We start from the raw sequence: 21,989 nt of genomic DNA on the forward strand, positions 1-21,989 counted from the left end.
GTTTCTATTAATGAATACTGAAACGGCAATAAACCCCGCGAACTTGAACGCCGCGGCACCTTCGAAAAACATTTTAAGGAAACACTTTGGCCAACCCCATTACCTTCTACATCCATTTCTCAGTCTCTCCCACTCCCTTCATTCGGTCCTCCTCTTCTTCCTCAAGGTGAATGACAGCCGTGATCCTCCGCCGCCTCCTCAGGTCGTGTGCGAGCCGAAGAGGAGTGAGGTTAGCCAATTAAACGCGCCTCTTATCATCGCTCACGCCAACGGCCCGGGACCGGCTTTACTCTGCCAAGCATTACTCTGTCAATGTATGCAAATATCTACTATCCGTGTGTGTGTGTGTGTGTGTGTGTATATGTGTGTGTGTGTATGTGTGTATATGTGTGTGTGTGAGTGTGTGCCTACGAGTAATAATGACAACACCTATAGGCCACACACATGCATTTCCCACTCAAAAAGGTTGACATGAGAGGTAGTTCCCGATAACACGCGAATGATTGAGGTGAAGAAGAGAGCTTATGGCCAATATGGAGTGATTACATTAGGCTCTTAAAAGATTATATCTCCTACTTACCAAGGCCATGAATCAAATGGGTTTCGGCTTTAAATTATGTGCACACCGGGGGCCAGGCTACATTTGTTCTCAAGGTATTACCGTCCATTGAATGCAAGTACAAGGGGGGATGCAAATGGTTTGAATGGAAATTATTACAGGGAAATGTAAATAGATATTGACGCAGAAAGCCACGTAATATTCTAGTGGTTCTCACACATTTCACAAGTTCCACGGTATTAAATTGTTGTATGTTCAAGAAACTCTTTGCGAATCAGTTCAGACAATTTATTTGAATGTGCGTTTTGTGAAAATGGAAATCCCCAGAACCTTGGCTCATGAAAAGAAGCACAGCACAGTAATATAAGGCACATCAAGGCAAATTACTAATGGATTATTAATATGCACGTACCATCTGATAACCAGGACCTTGTAGTCCGTTTGTTTGTCTGTGTTTGTCTCTGTTTGTCTCTGTTTTGTTTGTTTGTTTGTTTGTGTGTTTGTGTGTTTGTTTGTCTCTGTTTGTTTGTCTCTATGTTTGTTTGTCTCTACGTTTGTTTGTCTCTTTGTTTGTTTGTCTCTATGTTTGTTTGTCTCTATGTTTGTTTGTCTCTACGTTTGTTTGTCTCTTTGTTTGTTTGACTCTATGTTTGTTTGTCTCTATGTTTGTTTGTCTCTACGTTTGTTTGTCTCTTTGTTTGTTTGACTCTATGTTTGTTTGTCTCCAAGTTTGTTTGTCTCCAAGTTTGTTTGTCTCTACGTTTGTTTGTCTCTTTGTTTGTTTGTCTCTATGTTTGTTTGTCTCTATGTTTGTTTGTCTCTACGTTTGTTTGTCTCTTTGTTTGTTTGACTCTATGTTTGTTTGTCTCCAAGTTTGTTTGTCTCCAAGTTTGTTTGTCTCTACGTTTGTTTGTCTCTACGTTTGTTTGTCTCTTTGTGTGTTTGTCTCCAAGTTTGTTTGTCTCTACGTTTGTTTGTCTCTACGTTTGTTTGTCTCTACGTTTGTTTGTCTCTTTGTGTGTTTGTCTCCAAGTTTGTTTGTCTCCAAGTTTGTTTGTCTCTTTGTGTGTTTGTCTCTACGTTTGTTTGTCTCTTTGTTTGTTTGTCTCTATGTTTGTTTGTCTCTATGTTTGTTTGTCTCTATGTTTGTTTGTCTCTATGTTTGTTTGTCTCTACGTTTGTTTGTCTCTTTGTTTGTTTGACTCTATGTTTGTTTGTCTCCAAGTTTGTTTGTCTCTACGTTTGTTTGTCTCTACGTTTGTTTGTCTCTACGTTTGTTTGTCTCTACGTTTGTTTGCGTCTCCATTCCGTCCAATCCGTCCGTCCGTTTGTTTGGATAGGGTTTGTCTTCATTCCTCACACATTCATACAATATCACAGTTACTTATACTTCAATTATATGGACGTTCTAGGACAAAATCTTAAACAAGCCCCAAATGCAATGTAGTTTTAACCCTGTATTAAGAGGGCATATTTTTCCCAAAACGCCTGACAAAAATGAGCCCCATATCAAACTGAATCTGTCCCCGAACCCTTTGGAGTACAAACAATTTGCTGGACTCTTTGCTACACTGACCCTCTGTAATTTTGGCCTCTGGTGTCTCTGATTCACTCTGATTATAAGTGGCCACGAGCTCTGCACAGAGGAATATCAGATTTTAAATTCTGCCTAGATTTCCTTTGGTAAAGATGAAGAGCAGTAAAGCTGGGCTCTTGAGAATAGTCTGATTGACACTGGTTTTGGGCATTAATTGAGTTTGGACAATTCCTCTTTGACAACTGAAGCTACCGTATTTTCCGGACTATAAGTCGCACCGGAGCACCAGCCAAAAAATGCATAATGGAGGGAAAAAAACATGAAAATAACAAATAATGTCACACATAAGTCGCTCTGGAGTGTAAGTATAAGTATAAATATAAGAATAAGTCGCACCCCGGGCAAAACTATGAACAAAGGTGCAACTTATAGTCCGGAAAATACGGATATTTTTACCACAAATGAGTTTGTAAGGGGCTTGTAAGAAAGTCCAAGCAGAATCCATATAAACGTCAGATTTTGTATTTTATTTTTATATGTTAGGGTTTGATTTGACTGAAAATAAGTGGGTTACAGCTTTCCTTTTATATTTAACGTGTACAGCACCTTGATAGTTTCCTTTAACCATTGCAAAACAGGGCCATGTACCTTATAATCGGTTCTCGTTTATTAACAGGAAATCTCTCACGAGCAGAGAATCACGACTTTCTTTGTTTTGAACTAAGCAAACAAACAGCATGATATTTCCTTTGCTTAATTACATCGCATTATAGCTGCTTTGTTTATTCCTCCACCGAGCCCACGACCACCAGCACCACCTACAACCGCTACCATTCCTCACAAAACCCATTCGAGCACTTCATTAGACCAATTCATCAGTAAAATGAACCCGTACGGAGGCGGACCTCATAACTCCACCGATTGCTGTATGCCGCGTCGGGTGGGCCCCAGGTGCGAGAGCCTAATTAAGAGCTCTGTGAAGACTAAAGGCGCTAACGGTTATTGCCGCTCCGATCTCACCCTTTCACTTTCACCCCATTTGCCTGTCTCCCTGCCCCATCGCAATCAATCTATTAAGGCTCGCTCGATCACTCTAAATGTCCGCCGTGTCCGGATACGAGGGCTGGCTCCAGATATCACCTCGCACCCTCCCGTAGCACACAGTGGCAATTAACCCGAAATTTGTCTTTATATCACTGTCCGCTGTGCCATACTTTAATTACGAGTGCTTCTTCCGACTTACAATTCATTCACTCTGGCAATTAACCTCTTTCTGTCTCTCACCTCCTTTTATGCGCGGGGAAATTTATGGCTATTTGTCTCCCCCCCGTTAATGCTCGGCACATATTGGGAGTATCTTTCTGCTTTTTTTCCGCAAACAGCGTTCCTCAATTAACCCCGTAGGACCTCGGCGAAGGGTCAACATATGTATCAAGAGTCTGAGTGCACCTGACAAATACGGTTCGCGGTAAACTAAGACGTGATGTTAAAAAGGCTGAATTCATTAAACGGGGAGGAAGATCTGGGGGAGTGGATAAGGAGGTAGATGAAGGAGACAAAGTGGAGGAGAACAGTGGATAACAAACAAGTTTCTTCCTATAGCACAGCAGTATTGGACTTTATTTGAAGATACTTCGACTCTCACGTCGGCCTTTAGTTGTTTAGTCGATGAATTGGTCCATGGGGTTTTAGTCGACCGATGTTTCCATAAGTCAATGAATAATCTTATTTAGATTATAAGGATTTTTATGAACCACAGCAGAAAGAAAAAAAATGGTGAGCTAGCAGATGATTTGGGAGTGAATCATGACTTTTTATATCAGACCAGAAACTGTGGTACGCGGATTCCTCTGCAGTTCAAATATTTGCTGAAGATAAAGTCAATTTAATCCGCATATTTGTCTTCTTTTGAGTTTAGCTTGGTTTAAAACTAGTAAAGCAATTCTATAGTCCTTTTAGACCTCTCTATTAGCCATAGTTTAGACCGGGGCTATTCAACATATATATATATATATAAGGCGATTTAATCCGACCCACGACGATCTTCCAAATAAAAACAATCATCTGGTCGTATGGTCCGGTTTGGCCCTTGTTTAATTTAGCTTTAGACACGTTTTGATTCTGGGTTAGTCCAGTATCAGACCAGGTTGGTACTAGTCTAGTCCTAGTTTAATTCTGGTTCAGTACAGGAAGGGTAATTTTGTAAAGCAATGTTGGTAAAGCACTATGTGTGTTATTTATCACAAAAATCGAATATCTCAGTAGTTATTTTATTGTATTAAGTGGGATATTTTGTGTGACCCAAAATGTTGTTACAGTAGTGCTGTGTCGTGCACATCTGGCCCTTGCGAAACTTAAATTGAATAGGCCTGTTTTAGACCTAGAATAGTCCTGGTTTAGAGGTACTCGGAGAGTCAAATATGTATTATTTGGTGTGAAAAGTTTGAGAACCACAGCATTAGACTATTTCCCAGTACTTTTCTGTATAAATAGTTGTTTTTGCATGAACTCCTGAGCAGTTTAGGTCAAATACGTGGTCAGATCATACAGAGATACTGGAAAGTTCTGAGGGCTTTTGCCAGTTTCACGTTACTGTTCACATTTGTCGTTTTATTGTTGGACCAAGAATTTATTGAGTAGACATTACAACAAGTATGTTTATTCGACAAAATGTGTACTTCCTTAGGATGTAGTATATGATCTCAAGGTAATGCTACGTAATGTGCTCAAAATGCCACTTATAACAGAAAGCTGAAACCCATGAGAGGAATTTTTTTGATTGAGTACAAGTTCTCAGAGTTTTGGTTGCAGATAAGACACCAGGGGACATCCAAGCTCACCGAAAGAGGTTCAAATGGCAACCACATCGTGTTCAAAATGTCATTCAAAGTGTCATTCAAAGTGTCATCCAAAGTGTCATCCAAAGTGTACCATGACTCTGTAAAAGTGCAAAAATTGCCACAAGTTTTAAAGTGCTAGATTCCAATAAAATAAGAGATTGTACTAGTGTCAACTACATTTAAATGTGTTTAAAACAGAGCTGCAAACCTGAAAAGGCAACAAGAGCAACCCCATGGAAGACAGGTTTGGTCCCATTATATACCTGGTCTGTAAAAGTATAGTTTATTTAGTATGATTTATAATCAGACGATGGTGAAGTGTCTGTAAAGTTAACCATAAAAGAGCCAAAATTCCACGTTATACCCTTATTTAAAAGTTTACAACCTTTTTTGGGGGGAGGGGCTTTTTTAAAATCAACTTTTTGGCAATTTTTCTACAATATACATTGCTTACAGCATCCACCTTATTATCAAAATGTTATATATTGCCCATTGTCAGAACCACATTCAACAGACCATTTTGGATCAGTTAATATAATAAATCTATTTGTCTTTCGTATTGAGCCTATATCTTAATATTTCTCAACGTCATCACCATCTCATCAGTGGAGCCCAAAACACAGCCATACATTACTTTATATGTGACAAGAAATAAAACCCTTATCCCCTGAATTTGTCCAATTAATGGCCGTTTTCTTAAAGGTCACCATTCTTGGCTCATCATTAGGTCCATGTTCAGCTCGTTACGGCGGAATAAAGAGAAGAAAACATGGAGATCTTGACATAATGAACCTAAACGCTGCTTGTCACCTTCACCTCGGCTCTGGTCTTTTATTCTTGGTGGTGGAGAAAGTCTTTCGGCCTTTTCTATACCCGGCTTTTGCGCTGCCTACCGCCTGTCAGTCGTGTGTCCCATATGTTCCCCCTTTTCCACTCTTCTATGGCCTAATGAACACCACCTGCCAATCCAGAAATAAAGAACCTTTATGTATAAACCTATATTACTACAGTCCGTCTACTTTCTATTTGAAGTGTCATTTCCTTCTATACATTTACACTGTAGGGGAGACCAAGTGTATTTTTGTTCCATGTACTTGACTCTTTTGAGGTCCAATCATTTACATTTCAAATCAAGCGCAATTGTCATCTAATATTCAAATAAAGCTGGCCAAAAGCAATAAGCAGAAGAACATAATTACAAGTTTGGATTCATATAAAGTTACAAACCACAATTGATATGACAACTTGTTTTTCCTGCCACACTTTATTAGCAGCTATGACACTTTATCTATGACAATGGGGGTGACTGGTTTACTCAACTGTATATTTAGTTGTTATCATAGCTGGACAAACAAAAGAATGGCTTAGATTTATGGCAAAACAATACAAAACATGCAGGAGAAAGTTTAATTTCACAATCAAGTCGAGAAATAGCCACTGTTACAGATTAGAACCGATATTGGTTACTTTCACCGTTGGACCTCGGATACACTGTAAAAAATTTTGGTAAAAATCCCCCCTAATTGTGCCAACTATATTTTAGGAAAGCCAGAGGTCCTCGGGTAATTCAAGTCCCGTGCGAATGCTCACGTCTTTGAAGCCAATAGAGATTCAAAATGTCTTTACAGTCAATTTTACATCCACCGGCCTCTCACGCGCGCGCTCTCACCGGCCTCTCACGCGCGCGCTCTCACCGGCCTCTCACGCGCGCGCTCTCACCGGCCTCTCACGCGCGCGCTCTCACACGCCGCTCTCACGCGCGCTGCTCTCACACGCCGCTCTCACGCGCGCGCTCTCACCGGCGCGCTCTCACCGGCCTCTCACGCGCGCGCTCTCACCGGCATCTCACGCGCGCGCTCTCACCGGCCTCTCACACGCGCCTCTCACACGCGCGCTCACCGGCCTCTCACCGGCCTCTCTCACCGGCCTCTCTCACCGGCCTCTCTCACCGGCCTCTCTCACCGGCCTCTCTCACCGGCCTCTCTCACCGGCCTCTCACACCGGCCTCTCACCGGCCTCTCACGCGCGCGCTCTCACCGGCCTCTCACGCGCGCTGCTCTCACACGCCGCTCTCACGCGCGCGCTCTCACCGGCGCGCTCTCACCGGCCTCTCACGCGCGCGCTCTCACCGGCCTCTCACGCGCGCGCTCTCACCGGCCTCTCACGCGCGCGCTCTCACCGGCCTCTCACGCGCGCGCTCTCACCGGCCTCTCACGCGCGCGCTCTCACCGGCCTCTCACGCGCGCGCTCTCACCGGCCTCTCACCGGCCTCTCACCGGCCTCTCACCGGCCTCTCACACCGGCCTCTCACCGGCCTCTCACCGGCCTCTCACCGGCCTCTCACCGGCCTCTCACCGGCCTCTCACACCGGCCTCTCACCGGCCTCTCACACCGGCCTCTCACCGGCCTCTCACACGCGCGCTCTCACACGCGCGCTCACCGGCCTCTCTCACCGGCCTCTCTCACCGGCCTCTCTCACCGGCCTCTCTCACCGGCCTCTCACCGGCCTCTCTCACCGGCCTCACACCGGCCTCACACCGGCCTCACACCGGCCTCTCACACCGGCCTCTCACCGGCCTCTCACGCGCGCGCTCTCACCGGCCTCTCACGCGCGCGCTCTCACCGGCCTCTCACGCGCGCTGCTCTCACACGCCGCTCTCACGCGCGCGCTCTCACCGGCCTCTCACGCGCGCGCTCTCACCGGCCTCTCACCGGCGCGCTCTCACCGGCCTCTCACGCGCGCGCTCTCACCGGCCTCTCACCGGCCTCTCACCGGCCTCTCACCGGCCTCTCACCGGCCTCTCACCGGCCTCTCACCGGCCTCTCACCGGCCTCTCACCGGCCTCTCACCGGCCTCTCACCGGCCTCTCACCGGCCTCTCACACCGGCCTCTCACACCGGCCTCTCACCGGCCTCTCACCGGCCTCTCACCGGCCTCTCACACCGGCCTCTCACACCGGCCTCTCACACCGGCCTCTCACGCGCGCGCTCTCACACGCCGCTCTCACGCGCGCTGCTCTCACGCGCGCTGCTCTCACGCGCGCTGCTCTCACACGCCGCTCTCACGCGCGCTGCTCTCACACGCCGCTCTCACGCGCGCTGCTCTCACACGCCGCTCTCACGCGCGCGCTCTCACCGGCGCGCTCTCACCGGCCTCTCACGCGCGCGCTCTCACCGGCCTCTCACGCGCGCGCTCTCACCGGCGCGCTCTCACCGGCCTCTCACGCGCGCGCTCTCACCGGCCTCTCACGCGCGCGCTCTCACCGGCGCGCTCTCACCGGCCTCTCACGCGCGCGCTCTCACCGGCCTCTCACACGCCGCTCTCACGCGCGCTGCTCTCACACGCCGCTCTCACCGGCCTCGCAAGCTTCAATTTGGCAAGCGGTTTTACGTACGTGTACATATGAATCCATAACGTTATTGACACACAGGTAGAGAAGACGCGGAGAGACTGTTTAGCCAATCACAATGCAGAACACAATGCATGATGAAAATCCACGAAGCAGCGAGACCTCGAAAAGTGAACCGCGTTATAGCGAGGGATCACTGTATTCTTATTTACAGACATCCCTAAAACAAGTCCCGCGCCACTAGGGCTTAAATTGCTGGTTTTATGACGTTCTTAATCACGACAATCGCAATCTTTCTCTTCACAATAACAGTAGAACAGCATATTTGACATTTGTGACATCCCCCATACGTCGCTATCGCCAGTGTTGACTGCACAACTTCAACTGTAATGCCTCCGTCGTATCCATATGTATGAGTGCGCCGTAGACACAGAGCGACGGCAGTGACAAGAATGCATGCACTTAGCAGATGGCTGGTGGTTAAGAGAGTGTGAATGATAAAATCTGCCCACTTTCGCTGCATCGCCTTGTCCATTATTCCACTCCAGCGCCTCCCCACTGAGCGTAGTGTGGCTCCGCGCTCCTCCGCTCTCCCCGTATCGCCGCATAAATGATATCCGTGCATTTTATCGCTTTCATCACAAATGACCGTTGTGAACGCGGAATAATAAAACGCGGTTGTCGAAATGAAAGAACATTAAAAAAAAAGTGATTTAATTGAGCTTTTTGTTTTTTTTTTTTATGGACGGTTCCGCGGTACTCGTGCGCGACGAGTTGTAAGCAATCAAACTAATGGAGCTCTTTAAAAAAAAAAACGTGCCACATGTGATGTGCGCGGGGCCCCGTCTGTGTTGTGTGCCCGTGTGGAACTGACAGGAGAACATACGAGGCGTTCGACGACAACGTACAGTTACTGCCTTTGTCTGGAATAAATTGAGTCACGATGTTGTAGTGGGGTATATATAATATAATAATCGTGGCTTTCAGCGGCTTGTTAAAGAGGCAACACTGTGTGGACTCTTTTGGCCATTCAAAAGATAGAATAGTGTGGTTTGAATTGATGCAACGGTGCAAGGAAAATAATAATAGTTGGATGGAGGTTAGGTCGAAAGAAGAATCTTTGGGTCACTGAAAAGCGCTATATAAATAAAAGTTATTAGTATTATTATTATTATCTACAGTACAAAATAATGGAGGATTTGGAGTTAATTCAATTCTGTCTACATGATAATACATTTCAGAGTTGTATAGAGAGTGGTAAAGGCTAAATTGTCAGATGAAAGTAATATTACATGTTTGTGAGTTTAAGATGAGGTGTAAGCTTGTGTCAATATGCTGGTTATACATTTAAAGTGGCATATATTACTTGAGACATTACTTTGACATCTGACGTGTTTGGAATATATTTTTTTCATTTTGGATTTATTTAGTCAGGATAGTGCATATACTTTCACATGAAGTATACACGCCGGATTGGCCGTTGTCCCGCGTTCACTCTCACAACACACTCTCTTTCATACACGTGTTTTAGTGGTAGGGGAAACCGGAGAAAACCTACGCAGACGGGAAATCACCTTCTGGGGGAAGTTGAAACGGAGTATTTGATGAAGGAACAATGTCATAACAAAAACAGGTTAAAAGCCCTGTTTTGCATGATATGTCCATTTTGATTCAAATAATATCCCCCTCCCCGCCATCTGAGATTTTGACAACCTCAATTTTGTTAACATAAACGCATCATATTGAGCGATTCATATTGAAGTGAGTGCTTCTGCTTTTAAGTATGAAACTACAGGTTTATTAGAAAACTACCCCAAGTACAGCATTGTAAGTCTGCAGAACAAAGCATTTACTGAGAGAACTGAACCGCGAAACACCAGTCCTGGTTTAGTCCCGGTTTAGTCCTGGGTCCCGGTTTAGTCCAGGGTCAGTCTCGGTTTAGTCCCGGGTTAGACACGGTTTAGTCCCGGTTTAGACCCGGTTTAGTCCCGGTTTAGACCCGGTTTAGTCCCGGTTTAGACCCGGTTTAGTCCCGGTTTAGTCCCAGTTTAGTCCCGGGTCAGTCTCGGTTTAGTCCCGGTTTAGTCCCAGGTTAGATCCGGTTTAGTCCCGGTTTAGACCCGGTTTAGACCCAGTTTAGACCCAGTTTAGTCCTAGTTTAGTCCTGGTTTAGACCCGGTTTAGACCCAGTTTAGACCCAGTTTAGACCCAGTTTAGACCCAGTTTGGAACTGGTTTAGTCCTGTAAGTAAAGCATTGTAAGGCTGCTCGGTTTGTCTGAAGCGATAAGATAAGATTAGCCGGTAGCGGTTTTCAAGTCAGGATTCAGTTCACGGTGATCATTTCAAATGCACTCGGGATCAGTAACACTTGAAAGAAGATCTAAAAATACACAGCTAAACTAGTGGTAGCCAAGGACATCTCCAAGAAGTAGCGAGAAGATAACTATTGAACAAATGACCAAATCAGCAATGAGGATACACAACGTCTTTATTGCTGAACTTGACTGAAGTTTGGTAGTTCGGGGCCATTCACTTTAACACAACCTCAAACGGCAAAGTCACACCTGTCATTTCAGCCCTCCACTCAAACTTCAATCACGCACCCAATCTTTGTCCATCATAAGTGAGGAGATATTCATTACGTGGACTGACAGCGACTGTAAATCACACTCAAGATTAAGCCATACATCAGCTGAGCGTATTTATTGAAAAACTTCTAAACCATGTACGTCGACAGCCGTGAGCCACTGATTAATGTGTAAGGCCGGTGTAATTTAACAGTGTACGTCCCGAGCTCCATCCAAAAGAAATCCCACACCCGCAAAAACACGACCGTTTTCTGAGTCATATTCCTGCTTTCCACCGGTAGGCAAAGACAACGGAAAATCTTAGAAATATTTATTTATTCTTTATTTATTTCAATTGTGTGTTATTTACGTTAACGTGAATTACCATCACAATCGAAAAGGAGCAGAGAGAAGGAAAAAAACATATGAATATCTGCCCTTTTCTTGAAATTTGTTGGAAAGTTGGTCTGAACACATTTTGTTTGGACAACTTTCTTTCTTTTTTCTCTTTTTTTCATTATTTAATTCATATGATTTTATCGTTATTGCTTTTCTTAAAGATATAGAGATTAAATAAATATTAAGTATACAGTACATACCGTATTTTCCAGACTATAAATCGCACCTTTTTTTCATTAGTTTTGGCTGGGGTTATATACTTATACTCCAGAGCGACTTATATGTGATATTATTTGTTATTTTCACACTTGCAACCGCATTTCATCCTCCAGTCCTACTCCTCTATTATGCATTTTTGGGCTGGTGCGATTTATACTCCGGAAAATACGGTAGACATGGATACAAACTTATTTTAATTGTTAAACACAGATACAGACCCTGTAAAGCTACAATTTGCAAGTCTAATCTCTAACATTTGTCAGATTAAGAATGATAATGTAATTCTCTAAGGGCACAGACATCTATTATCTATATCTGCATATATTCTGTTCTAAATGGATTTTCTTACCTTTTCTGTGTTAAAGTTAAATAACGCGACCAAAGTGTATGCAGTCGTTTTATACTCAACTACGCATTTCATTATACGCAATATTAAAAACATCATTCTGCATGGTCTGCATCATCGTTTTTGGGTTTTTTCTGGCCACCTACTTTGTCGCGACCCCCAACCGGTCGACCAGCGTTCAGGTCGCGACCCCGAGTTTGAGAACCGACGGTCTACATTGTGCGCTCGCGACGACATGAAGTAAATGAAAGCGGTTCAAAGTGTGGAAGGCAATAATCCGCGCCGCTTTCTTTAGCCCAAGGTCAATATTATTCTCAGCCGACGCCTCCTTCACCGGGGGGTCAAAGGTCGACAGGGAGACAGCCAGTGTAGCAGAGCAGGGCGTGTGAGACGAGCGCTCTCTCCCCATTAACTCTGGACTCTCTCGCTCCGTGATCTGTCGCTCCTCTGTCATACTCTTTCCTTTTCCTTCTTTCTCGATGTTCTCCTTTCTCTTTCCTCTCTCTATCTCTAGTCTCCTTTCTCTCTTACAGCCTGTGCTTGTTCCTTTCTTTCTTTCTTTCACTCATTACATTTTTTCCTCCACTCTCATTTCGCTCTCGTCTTCTCCTTTCTTCTTTCCATATTATTCCTCTCTCCTTGCCTCTCCTTGCTTCTCCTTGTCCCTTTGCTCTTACCCTTTCTTTCTCTCTTTTCCATCACTATTTGCATTTCATCTTCAGTCTCGTCTGCTTTCTTCTCCTTTTTCTCTCTACTCTGTCCTCTCCTTCTTCTACTTTCTCTCTCTCTCTCCCTCACTACTTGCATTTCTTTCTTTCAGTCTCGTCTGCTTTCTTCTCCTTTTTCTCTCTACTTTGTCTTCTCCTTTCTCTCCCTCTTTCTCTCTTATCCCTTCTCTCTCTTCTCCCTCACTATTTGAAATTCTTTCGGTCTTGTCTGCTTTCTTCTCCTTCATCTCTCTACTCTATACTCTCCTCTCTTTGCTCCTTTCTCTCCCTATCTCTCTCTTCTACTTTCTTTCTCTCTTATACTTTCTCTTCTCCATCACTATTTGCATTTCTTTCTTTCAGTCTCGTCTGACTTCTTCTCCTTTTTCTCTCTACTCTGTCTTTTCGTCTCTCTCCCTCTTTCTCTCTTATCCTTTCTTTCTTTCTTTCTTTCTTTCTTATACTTTCTTTCTCCCATATCCTTTCTCCCTCACTATTCTCAATTCTTTCTCTGTCTCTTTCTTCTCCTTTTTCTCTCTACTTCCTCCTCTTATCTCTCCTTTATCTCGGTCCCTCTCGTTCCCTCGCTTCGCCAAAGGGAGGCGGGGCAAAGGTGAACAAAGGTGAGTAGTGTAAAACAGAGGAGTGGAGTTTTTCCCTTCCATGTTTGAGTAACCTTTGGAATCACGTTCGTACAGCTGTGATCTCAGCCACACATACAAATACAAATACTATTACCTTTTACACAAGGTCTTTAAAATACACAAACATTGAATATAATGAGTGAGTCGGGTAAACTACAAATGATGCAGCTAACAAGAGCAATGCCTCAGTCGTCCAGGTGACAAATTGAAAATCTTTTCATGACAAAAAAGCAATAAAACATAGGATATAAAACTTTGCACTTTTAACTGTTTACTTCTTTAATCCTGGGGCCTAGTGTGAGCCCATGTTAGTCCTGACGTAGACTGAGTTTGCTCCTGTAATAGTCCTGCTTTAGTCCTGGTCTAGTCCATGCTTTGTTTTTTATTAAGTCTATTGTATTTAAGACTAAATACAAATACATTCTGGATTGAAAAGTGCTATAATTATTTTCCTTATATCGCACAGCCCAAGTTCCATTGAAAACAAAGTCCTCAATAGTTGTGACTCGAATAAAAAAAAAAAGAAAAAATCATAGTCATATTTTGATCATCGTTATCTGAACAATACAGACTCATAAAACACATGCAAAAAGAGACTATAACACAAACTGACATTTTACTAAATCAAAATGTCCGAAAAGAACAAACAATTACAAAACAAAGTACCGTATTTTCCGGACTATAAGTCTCACCTTTTTTCATAGTTTTCGGCTGGGTGGTTGCGACTTATACTTATATTTATACTTACATACTTATACTTCAGAGCGACTTATGTGCTATAATTTGTTATATTTCATACTCCAGTGCGACTTATATATGTTTTTTCTTCTCTATTATGAATATTTTAGCTGGTGCGACTTATACTCCGGTGCGACTTATAGTCCAGAAAAAGCAGTACTTCTCCATCTAGAACCCGTCGGTCTTCATCTTTCAACCTTTTCCATTTGTTCAACATGTATTTTAAAGCACGTATTCTCAATGTACCATCGAAATAACTCGTCGACTGATCGTGAACATAAACGCTGACTGGTGAAAAATAGACACCAGTTGCGGCTCGACTTTCTCCACCGCCTATTGTCAAGAGTGGCAGATCTGCATATTCCGAGCGACTCCTCCGGGCTTCCCTAATGTATTCACTTGTGACCGAGAGTGTGGTAGTTTACAGAGCCGCTGCATTATGCATAATAACCCTTTCAACCGGCTCATAATTGCCTCATTAGGACGGCCTCTGATTTTGTTCATCAAAATGACAGAACGGCACAGGAGAGATGGGGCAATAAAGACAAGACTGGGGAAGATCGTGAGATAAAAAACAGATAAGACGGGCGCGTGTGTGTGTGTGCGTTTGTGCGTGTGCGTGTGCGTGCGTGCGTGTGCGTGTGTGTGTGTGTGGAGGCGTGCTGTGAGGTTACATGATACTAGCGATATTCTGCTTAAAACAAAGAGGATTTTTGTTTCCTTCCGACAACCAGATCATCTACAAGAAAACACACACACAATAAACTCGATCCGTTCTATGCAACAAAACAAATCAACGTGCCATTTTGATAGGTCATTAGAACAATAACAACACAACACATCGTTCAAACCGAATTGCCGCCGCGACGAAGATGTCATTTTTCACTTGCAGAAACAACCGTGGCCAACGCAGGATACTCGTACAGAGCGAGAGTACACTGCTGCGGTGTGTAATGTTCAAGTTAGGGAGTGTGAACAATATCTAAATGTGATGTCTGTGAAAATTAGACTGCAATTAGAAGATTAATGTTGAAGAAAATGGTGAAATATGAATGGCAAAACTAACATCAAGATCCCATACCTTTAAAAACATGTTTGTAGAGCTCAGGGTTAGACAATTACCAGGATTATTTACCGTATTTTCAGGACTATAAATCGCACTTTTTTCATTTTTGGCCGGGGTGCGACTTATACTTATATTTATATAGTTACACTTAAACTCCGGAGCGACTTATATGTGATATTATTAGTTATTTTCACATTTGTAACTGCATTTCATACTCCAGTGTAACTTATAAATGTTTTTTTCTCTATTATGCATTTTTTGGCTGGTGCGACTTATAGTCCGGAAAATACGTATACACAATGTTGAATATTTAGGGTTTTTTTGCCGAGAAAATTATGTGTTTAATAATTGTATCCTAATTGCTAACATTCATATGGCGTTTACAAAAGATTTGAGTGCTTTTTATTGTTCATCGAGACATTTTAAATACATTTTAAGCAAACACAACATTGACCGTTTCTAGAATACTTATAAATAAAATGTACTATTGATGAAATATTCTTTTGACATTTTAATTTATTAACGCCACAGTCTTAACGTGCGTTTTAGAATCTGTCTAATCCAGATAACCGGACTTAAATTAACACTTCAATTATCAAAACGACGATGCCGTTCTATGGCGCTTTTAATTGCAATTCATCGCGCGGCAACAATACATCCTCTGCACCGCAACTTTATTCGTCTCCGCCAGTCGAAGCGTGATACTGAAGAAAAAAAGGTTTGTACCCTAAAACTGTAATAACAATGGCCGGAACGTGGAATGGTTCTCCTGCATAATGCATGAGCGAACAAAGAAAACTAATAATCATGAATCTCAGTCACATCTGACGCAGCTTTAGCAGTGATTTGTGCAAAGGGGACTGCGGGCTGTTTACCAGTGTGTGCGAGCCCGTGGTTTATGTGCCTGCGTGAACATCAATATGAGACCGGGCGAATGCATTTCTCCCCTCTCCCCTCTCCATCCATTACCAGCTAACCTTTCAAACAAGTCTCCACGTGCTCTATATACGGCCGTTTCTGCAACACCCACAAGACGGGGGAAAATACATTAGGAATTACACTTCCAGCTACAGAGAAAATGCTGATGGGGATCCATATTTCCTGCTTACTTTTCATTTTCTTTGGCATAAATCTGTGAGTGCGCCTGAAAAACAGTGTGCGAGGGAGACATTAGGCTAATGGGAAAAGCTGTGGCGACGGGGGGGAGGGGGGGGGGGCGTCTAAAGGTAAAGGCGCAACACACTTAACTAACTTTTACAGCGCTGGATACATCACCTGCTGCAGTCGCTGAATACGCTCGTCGCTAATGCTAATGGCAGCCAGGACAACAGAGCAACAGATGTAAATGTATATGATGTTCAAACGGTGCGCGGGGTAAGCGTACGAATCATTAAGTACAATTGTGTTAAGCATAAAGATGTAATAATCTACCATTACAGATGTGGAAAAAAAGGGTCACACAATAGGGACTCAATAAAGATGGTGGAGTTTCATGTTCAGATCGTTGTCAGTGCTTTAAATTCATGAGTAAACAACTTAAAATTATCATATTATTACTTTTTTGTAAGAATTTCTAGTTAGTAAAGCTGCAATCAACAATAATTTGACTTTTCGATTAATCCAGCAATTATTCTTTCGATTAATCGATTAGATATTTCGATTGTTTTTTTATGAATTTATTTATTTATTTACATAATTTTACCAAATTTCACCCAGAAATCAAGGACATCTTGATCGAGTAAACTAGCAGATACATTTGTTTGTCAATGTATATGTTTCTGGGGTCATTTTTATGTGCAGCAATTCTGAGTCATAAACTACGTTGTGGTGTGTGTAGAACAATCATTTGATGACTAAATCAGTTGACAATTATTTAAATAATCGGTCAGCTGTGATTAATTGATCGAGTCGTTTCAGCCCTGCTAGACGAGGCTCAAAAGTAGCAGTAAAGTATCAAATATACCAATTATGCACTTGTGTCCTTTGACGTCACTGCACTAGGAGATGTAATATTGTTTTTATTGCGAGATAGGCCCGTTGTCTCGGTGTGCACTCTCCAACTCGCACATCTACCAAAGCTTCACGTGCCATCAAAACAGATTTAAATGCAACTACTGCTTTTTATGACGTAGTAATTCACCTAGAACTGTTATCACTTCCCAATGCGGCAAACTATTCCATACGCATAATCCCAGCGTATCCGTTTCCCCTGCAGACCACTCGACAGTCTTAACCCTCTCGTCTTGAGCAGGCGTCGAATGCTCCTATATTTTCTTTACGGTTCTGAATCCAAAACCAGCGAGTCCACGGCGGCCTTCAGTAAAACACTCGTGAAGGATTAGCCGTCCTTTATTCACGCTCTCTGTATTATACCGCCACAAACGCTCGCCGAAAACCCAATGAATATTTTTCGCATTTTCATTTGCAATCTCACAACTCCGGCTATAGCTGGGTATCAAAATCCAGTTTATTTCTGGATCGCCGGTTCATTTTTCAAACAAACAAGGCAACGACGCTTTTTATTTTACCTCTGTATTTAAATGAGCACAGTGGAGAGAGTTTGGAGTGTACTTCTCGGGGATTAGGTTTTTGAAAAAGGCGAGGATGACAGAAAAACGGGCCGCTATCTCCGGGTCTCGCCATTAGTTTTATATGTCAAGAAATAAGAAATAAATAATAAATAATACAAAACCGATATAGTTTGCTGCTTAGATTATTGGGCAGCACAGTTAAGACTCAAATCCTCTATCTCTTTATTTAGTTCTTGTCGTCACGGGAGTCTATATAGTTCCCAGATCTCACAAACCTTTGCCAGACCGTTAGTATTCACACGCATGAGTTTTGACTGATGATTCATGCACTGGAAATAAAACGATATTTCTGTCTCGATGGGAGTGTTTTGGACCTTTGTTTTGCTGACGTCTGACAGCTCCACGTGTACGTTGCCCTCACTGGAAATACAACGGTTTATAACAAGCTCAAGTCAGCGTTTGGTGTGAAATTATTTTTCTGTTTACATCCATTATATCTTCTTATTTTCTTCCTTTTTTTCCAATTAGATTAAAAGAGATACGTTAATGTCCTAATAAACTCTAAAATTAACTAAATGAACATTAATTTACCGTAAACAGAATAAAGAAAATTTAATACAAATAAAACCAGCCTTTCGTTTTCATTTAGAAAACAAAATGTAGGTTGTATTGTGATTTATTAGCCAATATTGCAAATGGCTGCTTCTGTAATAAACTGTGCAGCCTGAACGTGCAAAATATCGTATTTTCCGGGCTATAAGTAAAAAAATACATAATAGAGAAGAAATAAGTCGCACTGGAGAATGAAATGCGGTTGCAAGTGTGAAAATAACAAATAATATCACATATAAGTCGCTGCGGAGTCTAAGTATATAAGTATAAATATAAGTATAAGTTGTACCCATGTGGGACAATAAAGGAATATCTTACCCCAGCCAAAACTATGAAAAAAGGTGCGACTTATAGTCCGGAAAATACGGTACTTTATTATTAGATAAAGATAAAGCTTTTACAATATCCTCTCAAGAAAAAGCTAAATTCACTCCCTTATAAGAATAACGTTGGGTATCCCCGCTTTCGTTTTATCTGTATTTCGGTTATTTGAGGTGACGCACGCAGCTGTACAACTAAACTACACGACTTTCGGCTCATCGTGTCAAAGGCCAGTGTCAGTGTCGGTCCATTGATCTGTATACACCGTCCAGCACACGAATCCAGGGACCATCACGAGCCTGGTCTATACCGATTGCTATTATGGCCCCGGGCTTTAACTCACTGTGTCATCTCCAATGCAGCATGAGCCGGCTAATTACACAACAACAGCTCAGGGTATGGACTCTGGAGCCACTCACATGTCAAAGAGGAGCAGGGCTGAACTGCTGATAATCATGATTCAAATGTTACAAACTTACTATGAAGTCTGTTTTTGTTCTACTAAAGCATCATCCCGGAAGAAATAGGTCAATATAGGAAAAATATAAGGACAAAACCATTAAATTATTACTTGTAGAACCACATATAGTTTGTGAATCAAGCACGAACACGCCGATTCCACTGCCACTCCGCAGCGCTGTGTCACAACCTTTTTATGCATTGTTGCTTTGATATTCGAACTCCGTAGGCTGTTAACTGTCACCTTGCGTCCCTGAAACACTCAAACTTTTATTGGAGTCGTCACTTGTTCATGTAGCAGCTTAATGTTTACTTATGCTTGTGGCTTTGAGTGCGAGCTAAAAAGCAATCTCATGAAAGACTGGCACTCCTGCTTGAGAATAAATAGTGATTTGGTCTTAAACGAGGACTTATTCATAAAATCTACACCCTGCGTATGCTCTTCTTGAGCTCATTTGGCTCCGCAACCCTGTGAAGCGGACTAAGGCGGAGTCACAGCTGCTTCTGTGGTGGTCTGCAGGTGGTGGAGTCGGCACATAAGATTCAAAAAGTCCTTTGAAAAAGATAAAACAAGATCATCTAAATAATTTACTAGTACCGTATTTTCCGGACTATAAGTTCATAGTTTGGCCGGGGGGCGACTTATACTCCGGAGCGTCTTATATGAGATATTATTCGTTATTTTCACACTCACAACCACAAGAGGGCGCTCTAGGCTATAAGAGACGCAGAAGAAGAATCTGCACTTCCTCTACCTCTGGAGTTTGTGGAGTTGTTTAGAAGTGACACAGAGGAAGAAGAATTCAATGGATTTAGTGATTTGGGATAAAACTGATGCTTTGCTAAACTTGTTAGCATGTTCTTTATGCTATAGTTATCTGAATAACTGTTCATATGTTACGTTAACATACCAGACACTTACCACAGTTCTGTCTGTGCCTCATGTAGCTGAAGGTGTTAGCGTTAGCATACGTACACCTATTCACCATGTTCTCTCATCTGTTATTATTTTAAATTGTTATTTCAAGATTAAATGTCTGTTCTTTGTCTTGGATTTTATCAAATACATTCTCCCAAAAATGCGACTTATACTCCAGTGCCGCCACATATTATGTTTATTTCTTCTCTATAATGCATTTTTGGGCCGGTTTTGCAACTTATACTCTGGAGCCACTTATAGTCCGGAAAATACGGTAATAAGAATAATTAACGGTGAGTAAACAAATTAAATTCAAGTAATCTTCTTGTTTTACATCTCAGAGATGTTGCGGTATTTGTCCAAAATAATGTGTATGCCTCTAGTTTGAAAAAGATTCAGCTAATTATGACTGAATTAGAATTAATTTTGATCCTGTAACTCAGACTTAAGATATCTTTCCAAAACACTCAATAGAAAAGTATAATTTTGCCATGGACATTAGCTGAAGCAGGTCAAACAGCAAACGATCTGCCTTCTTTAGCTTCCCACAGCCCAGTGGGAAATTGCCAACTATTGCAACTTTGTTCTTAATTAGTTCCAACAAATCCTGAAGTATTCATACCTCCTTCAGGGTACACACAGTGAGAGCGTGGGACCATAGGAAACTCACAGCAGACTACATTTTAGCGCCAGGAGCTTTTCTCAACTTTCTCTGGCAAAATAAAATAAATAAAAAAAGCGTAGTGAGCTCATTAAAACATGTTGACACTGCTTTCATGTTCAGAGCCGCTGAAAAAGACTGGGAATTCACTTGAGGTATTCCACAATTGTACGAAGAGGCTTAATTTAGGCTATTAATCGCATCCATATAGAACATATAAGTCGTAATATGAGAAGAATGGGATAAATTGCTTCGGGGCGGACGAGGAGATTGAGTTTGCGAGTCTCCGAAAAGTGAATTGCTAATGACAGTGTCTATTGCTAAAGGCATCTTAAAACCTTTGCCTTTGAATTCTGCTGCGGAGGCGATATTCGGGCCAAGAGGAAAAGCTTATGGGCCACTGCAGCTCAATACTCGCGTCCGCGCACACTTTAAACACCGACTGTATTTCACAAACGCCGCTTCAAACTGTGGGGACCTGAATTAAAAAGGTAGTGGATTTTAAAGTAGGGCAAGGAATACTAACATTTATCCGTGCGTTCTTGAATAGACCAGTCATACTTGAGTCTTTGCGCAAATGATGGGCAGGAAGGGCATCCAATGTAAAAAAGAAGAAAAAAACCGACGCACAACTGAAAAGATCAAAGCCCAAAAGCAAAAGAAAAAACTCAAAATTGTTCATACAAAATGGGACGGGATGGGCCGATATGGATTTTTTTTTTAGTAGCTTTGCAGATATCCACCATTTGGCTTGCTGCTGTTAAGTCAAGGTCACAAATTGCCAAATAATATAACTTAAATTATAAAAATAATATAAAATAGTATGTATTATTTGATGCATGATTGTGTTAACCATATTTTTACTTTTTTTTTTGTACTTCTATTTCCATTTTTAATCATTAGTCTTTAATTTCTGCACCAAATATTTGAGTTTTTTAAAAACAAATATATCAGTATTATAAAAAAATCCACACATAGTCCGTCCCTAAAAGTAGGTCTGTAATCCTGTTTAACACAATGTAGAAATATGAGAGCCAAAATACTTCCTACTACAAATACTACTTATTTGTTTGTCCATTTTCATTTCCGCTTTCACAGCAAACTGGTGCAGGCATTTCTTACCTTGTCTCTGTCTTCCACCAGGTCGCTGAGCGTGTCGTCGGGGTCCAGAATCCCTCCATCGCAGTATTCCAGATGGTGAGTCCGAACCAGAAACTCTCCCTCCTGTAACATCACATCAAGGACAATTGTAACATAAAATAATGCCACTGGTGAAAAGTGAACGGAGTTATGTCCTGCACACGAGGAATAATCTTCAATTTATCAAATTCAAACCCTGCGAATGCACTGGAAACATTTTCTAGAAAGAAGGGAAACAAAATTGTAAAACTAGGCCCTGCTGATTAAACTAGAGGTGGGTCACACTGACAAAAAAATTAAATTTTTTTCCGGACTATAAGTCGCACCGTTTTGGTCGGGGTGCGACTTATACTTATATTTATACTTATATACT

General features: G+C 42.2%; 1 protein-coding gene across 1 annotated transcript in view; it reads right to left on the reverse strand.

Annotated features, from left to right (window-relative positions):
• Positions 1-21,989, reverse strand: part of pard3bb (par-3 family cell polarity regulator beta b) — a 352,270-nt gene that overhangs the window by 309,818 nt on the left and 20,463 nt on the right. Inside the window, exon 3 of the mRNA XM_072445192.1 lies at positions 21,599-21,700. Coding sequence (XP_072301293.1) covers positions 21,599-21,700 — 102 coding nt within the window. The remainder of the gene's footprint in view (positions 1-21,598; positions 21,701-21,989) is intronic.

Source organism: Eucyclogobius newberryi, unplaced genomic scaffold (genome assembly GCF_026437365.1).
Source record: "Eucyclogobius newberryi isolate DKJ021-1_F unplaced genomic scaffold, fEucNew1.0.hap1 SCAF_14, whole genome shotgun sequence".
NCBI lineage: Eukaryota > Metazoa > Chordata > Actinopteri > Gobiiformes > Gobiidae > Eucyclogobius > Eucyclogobius newberryi.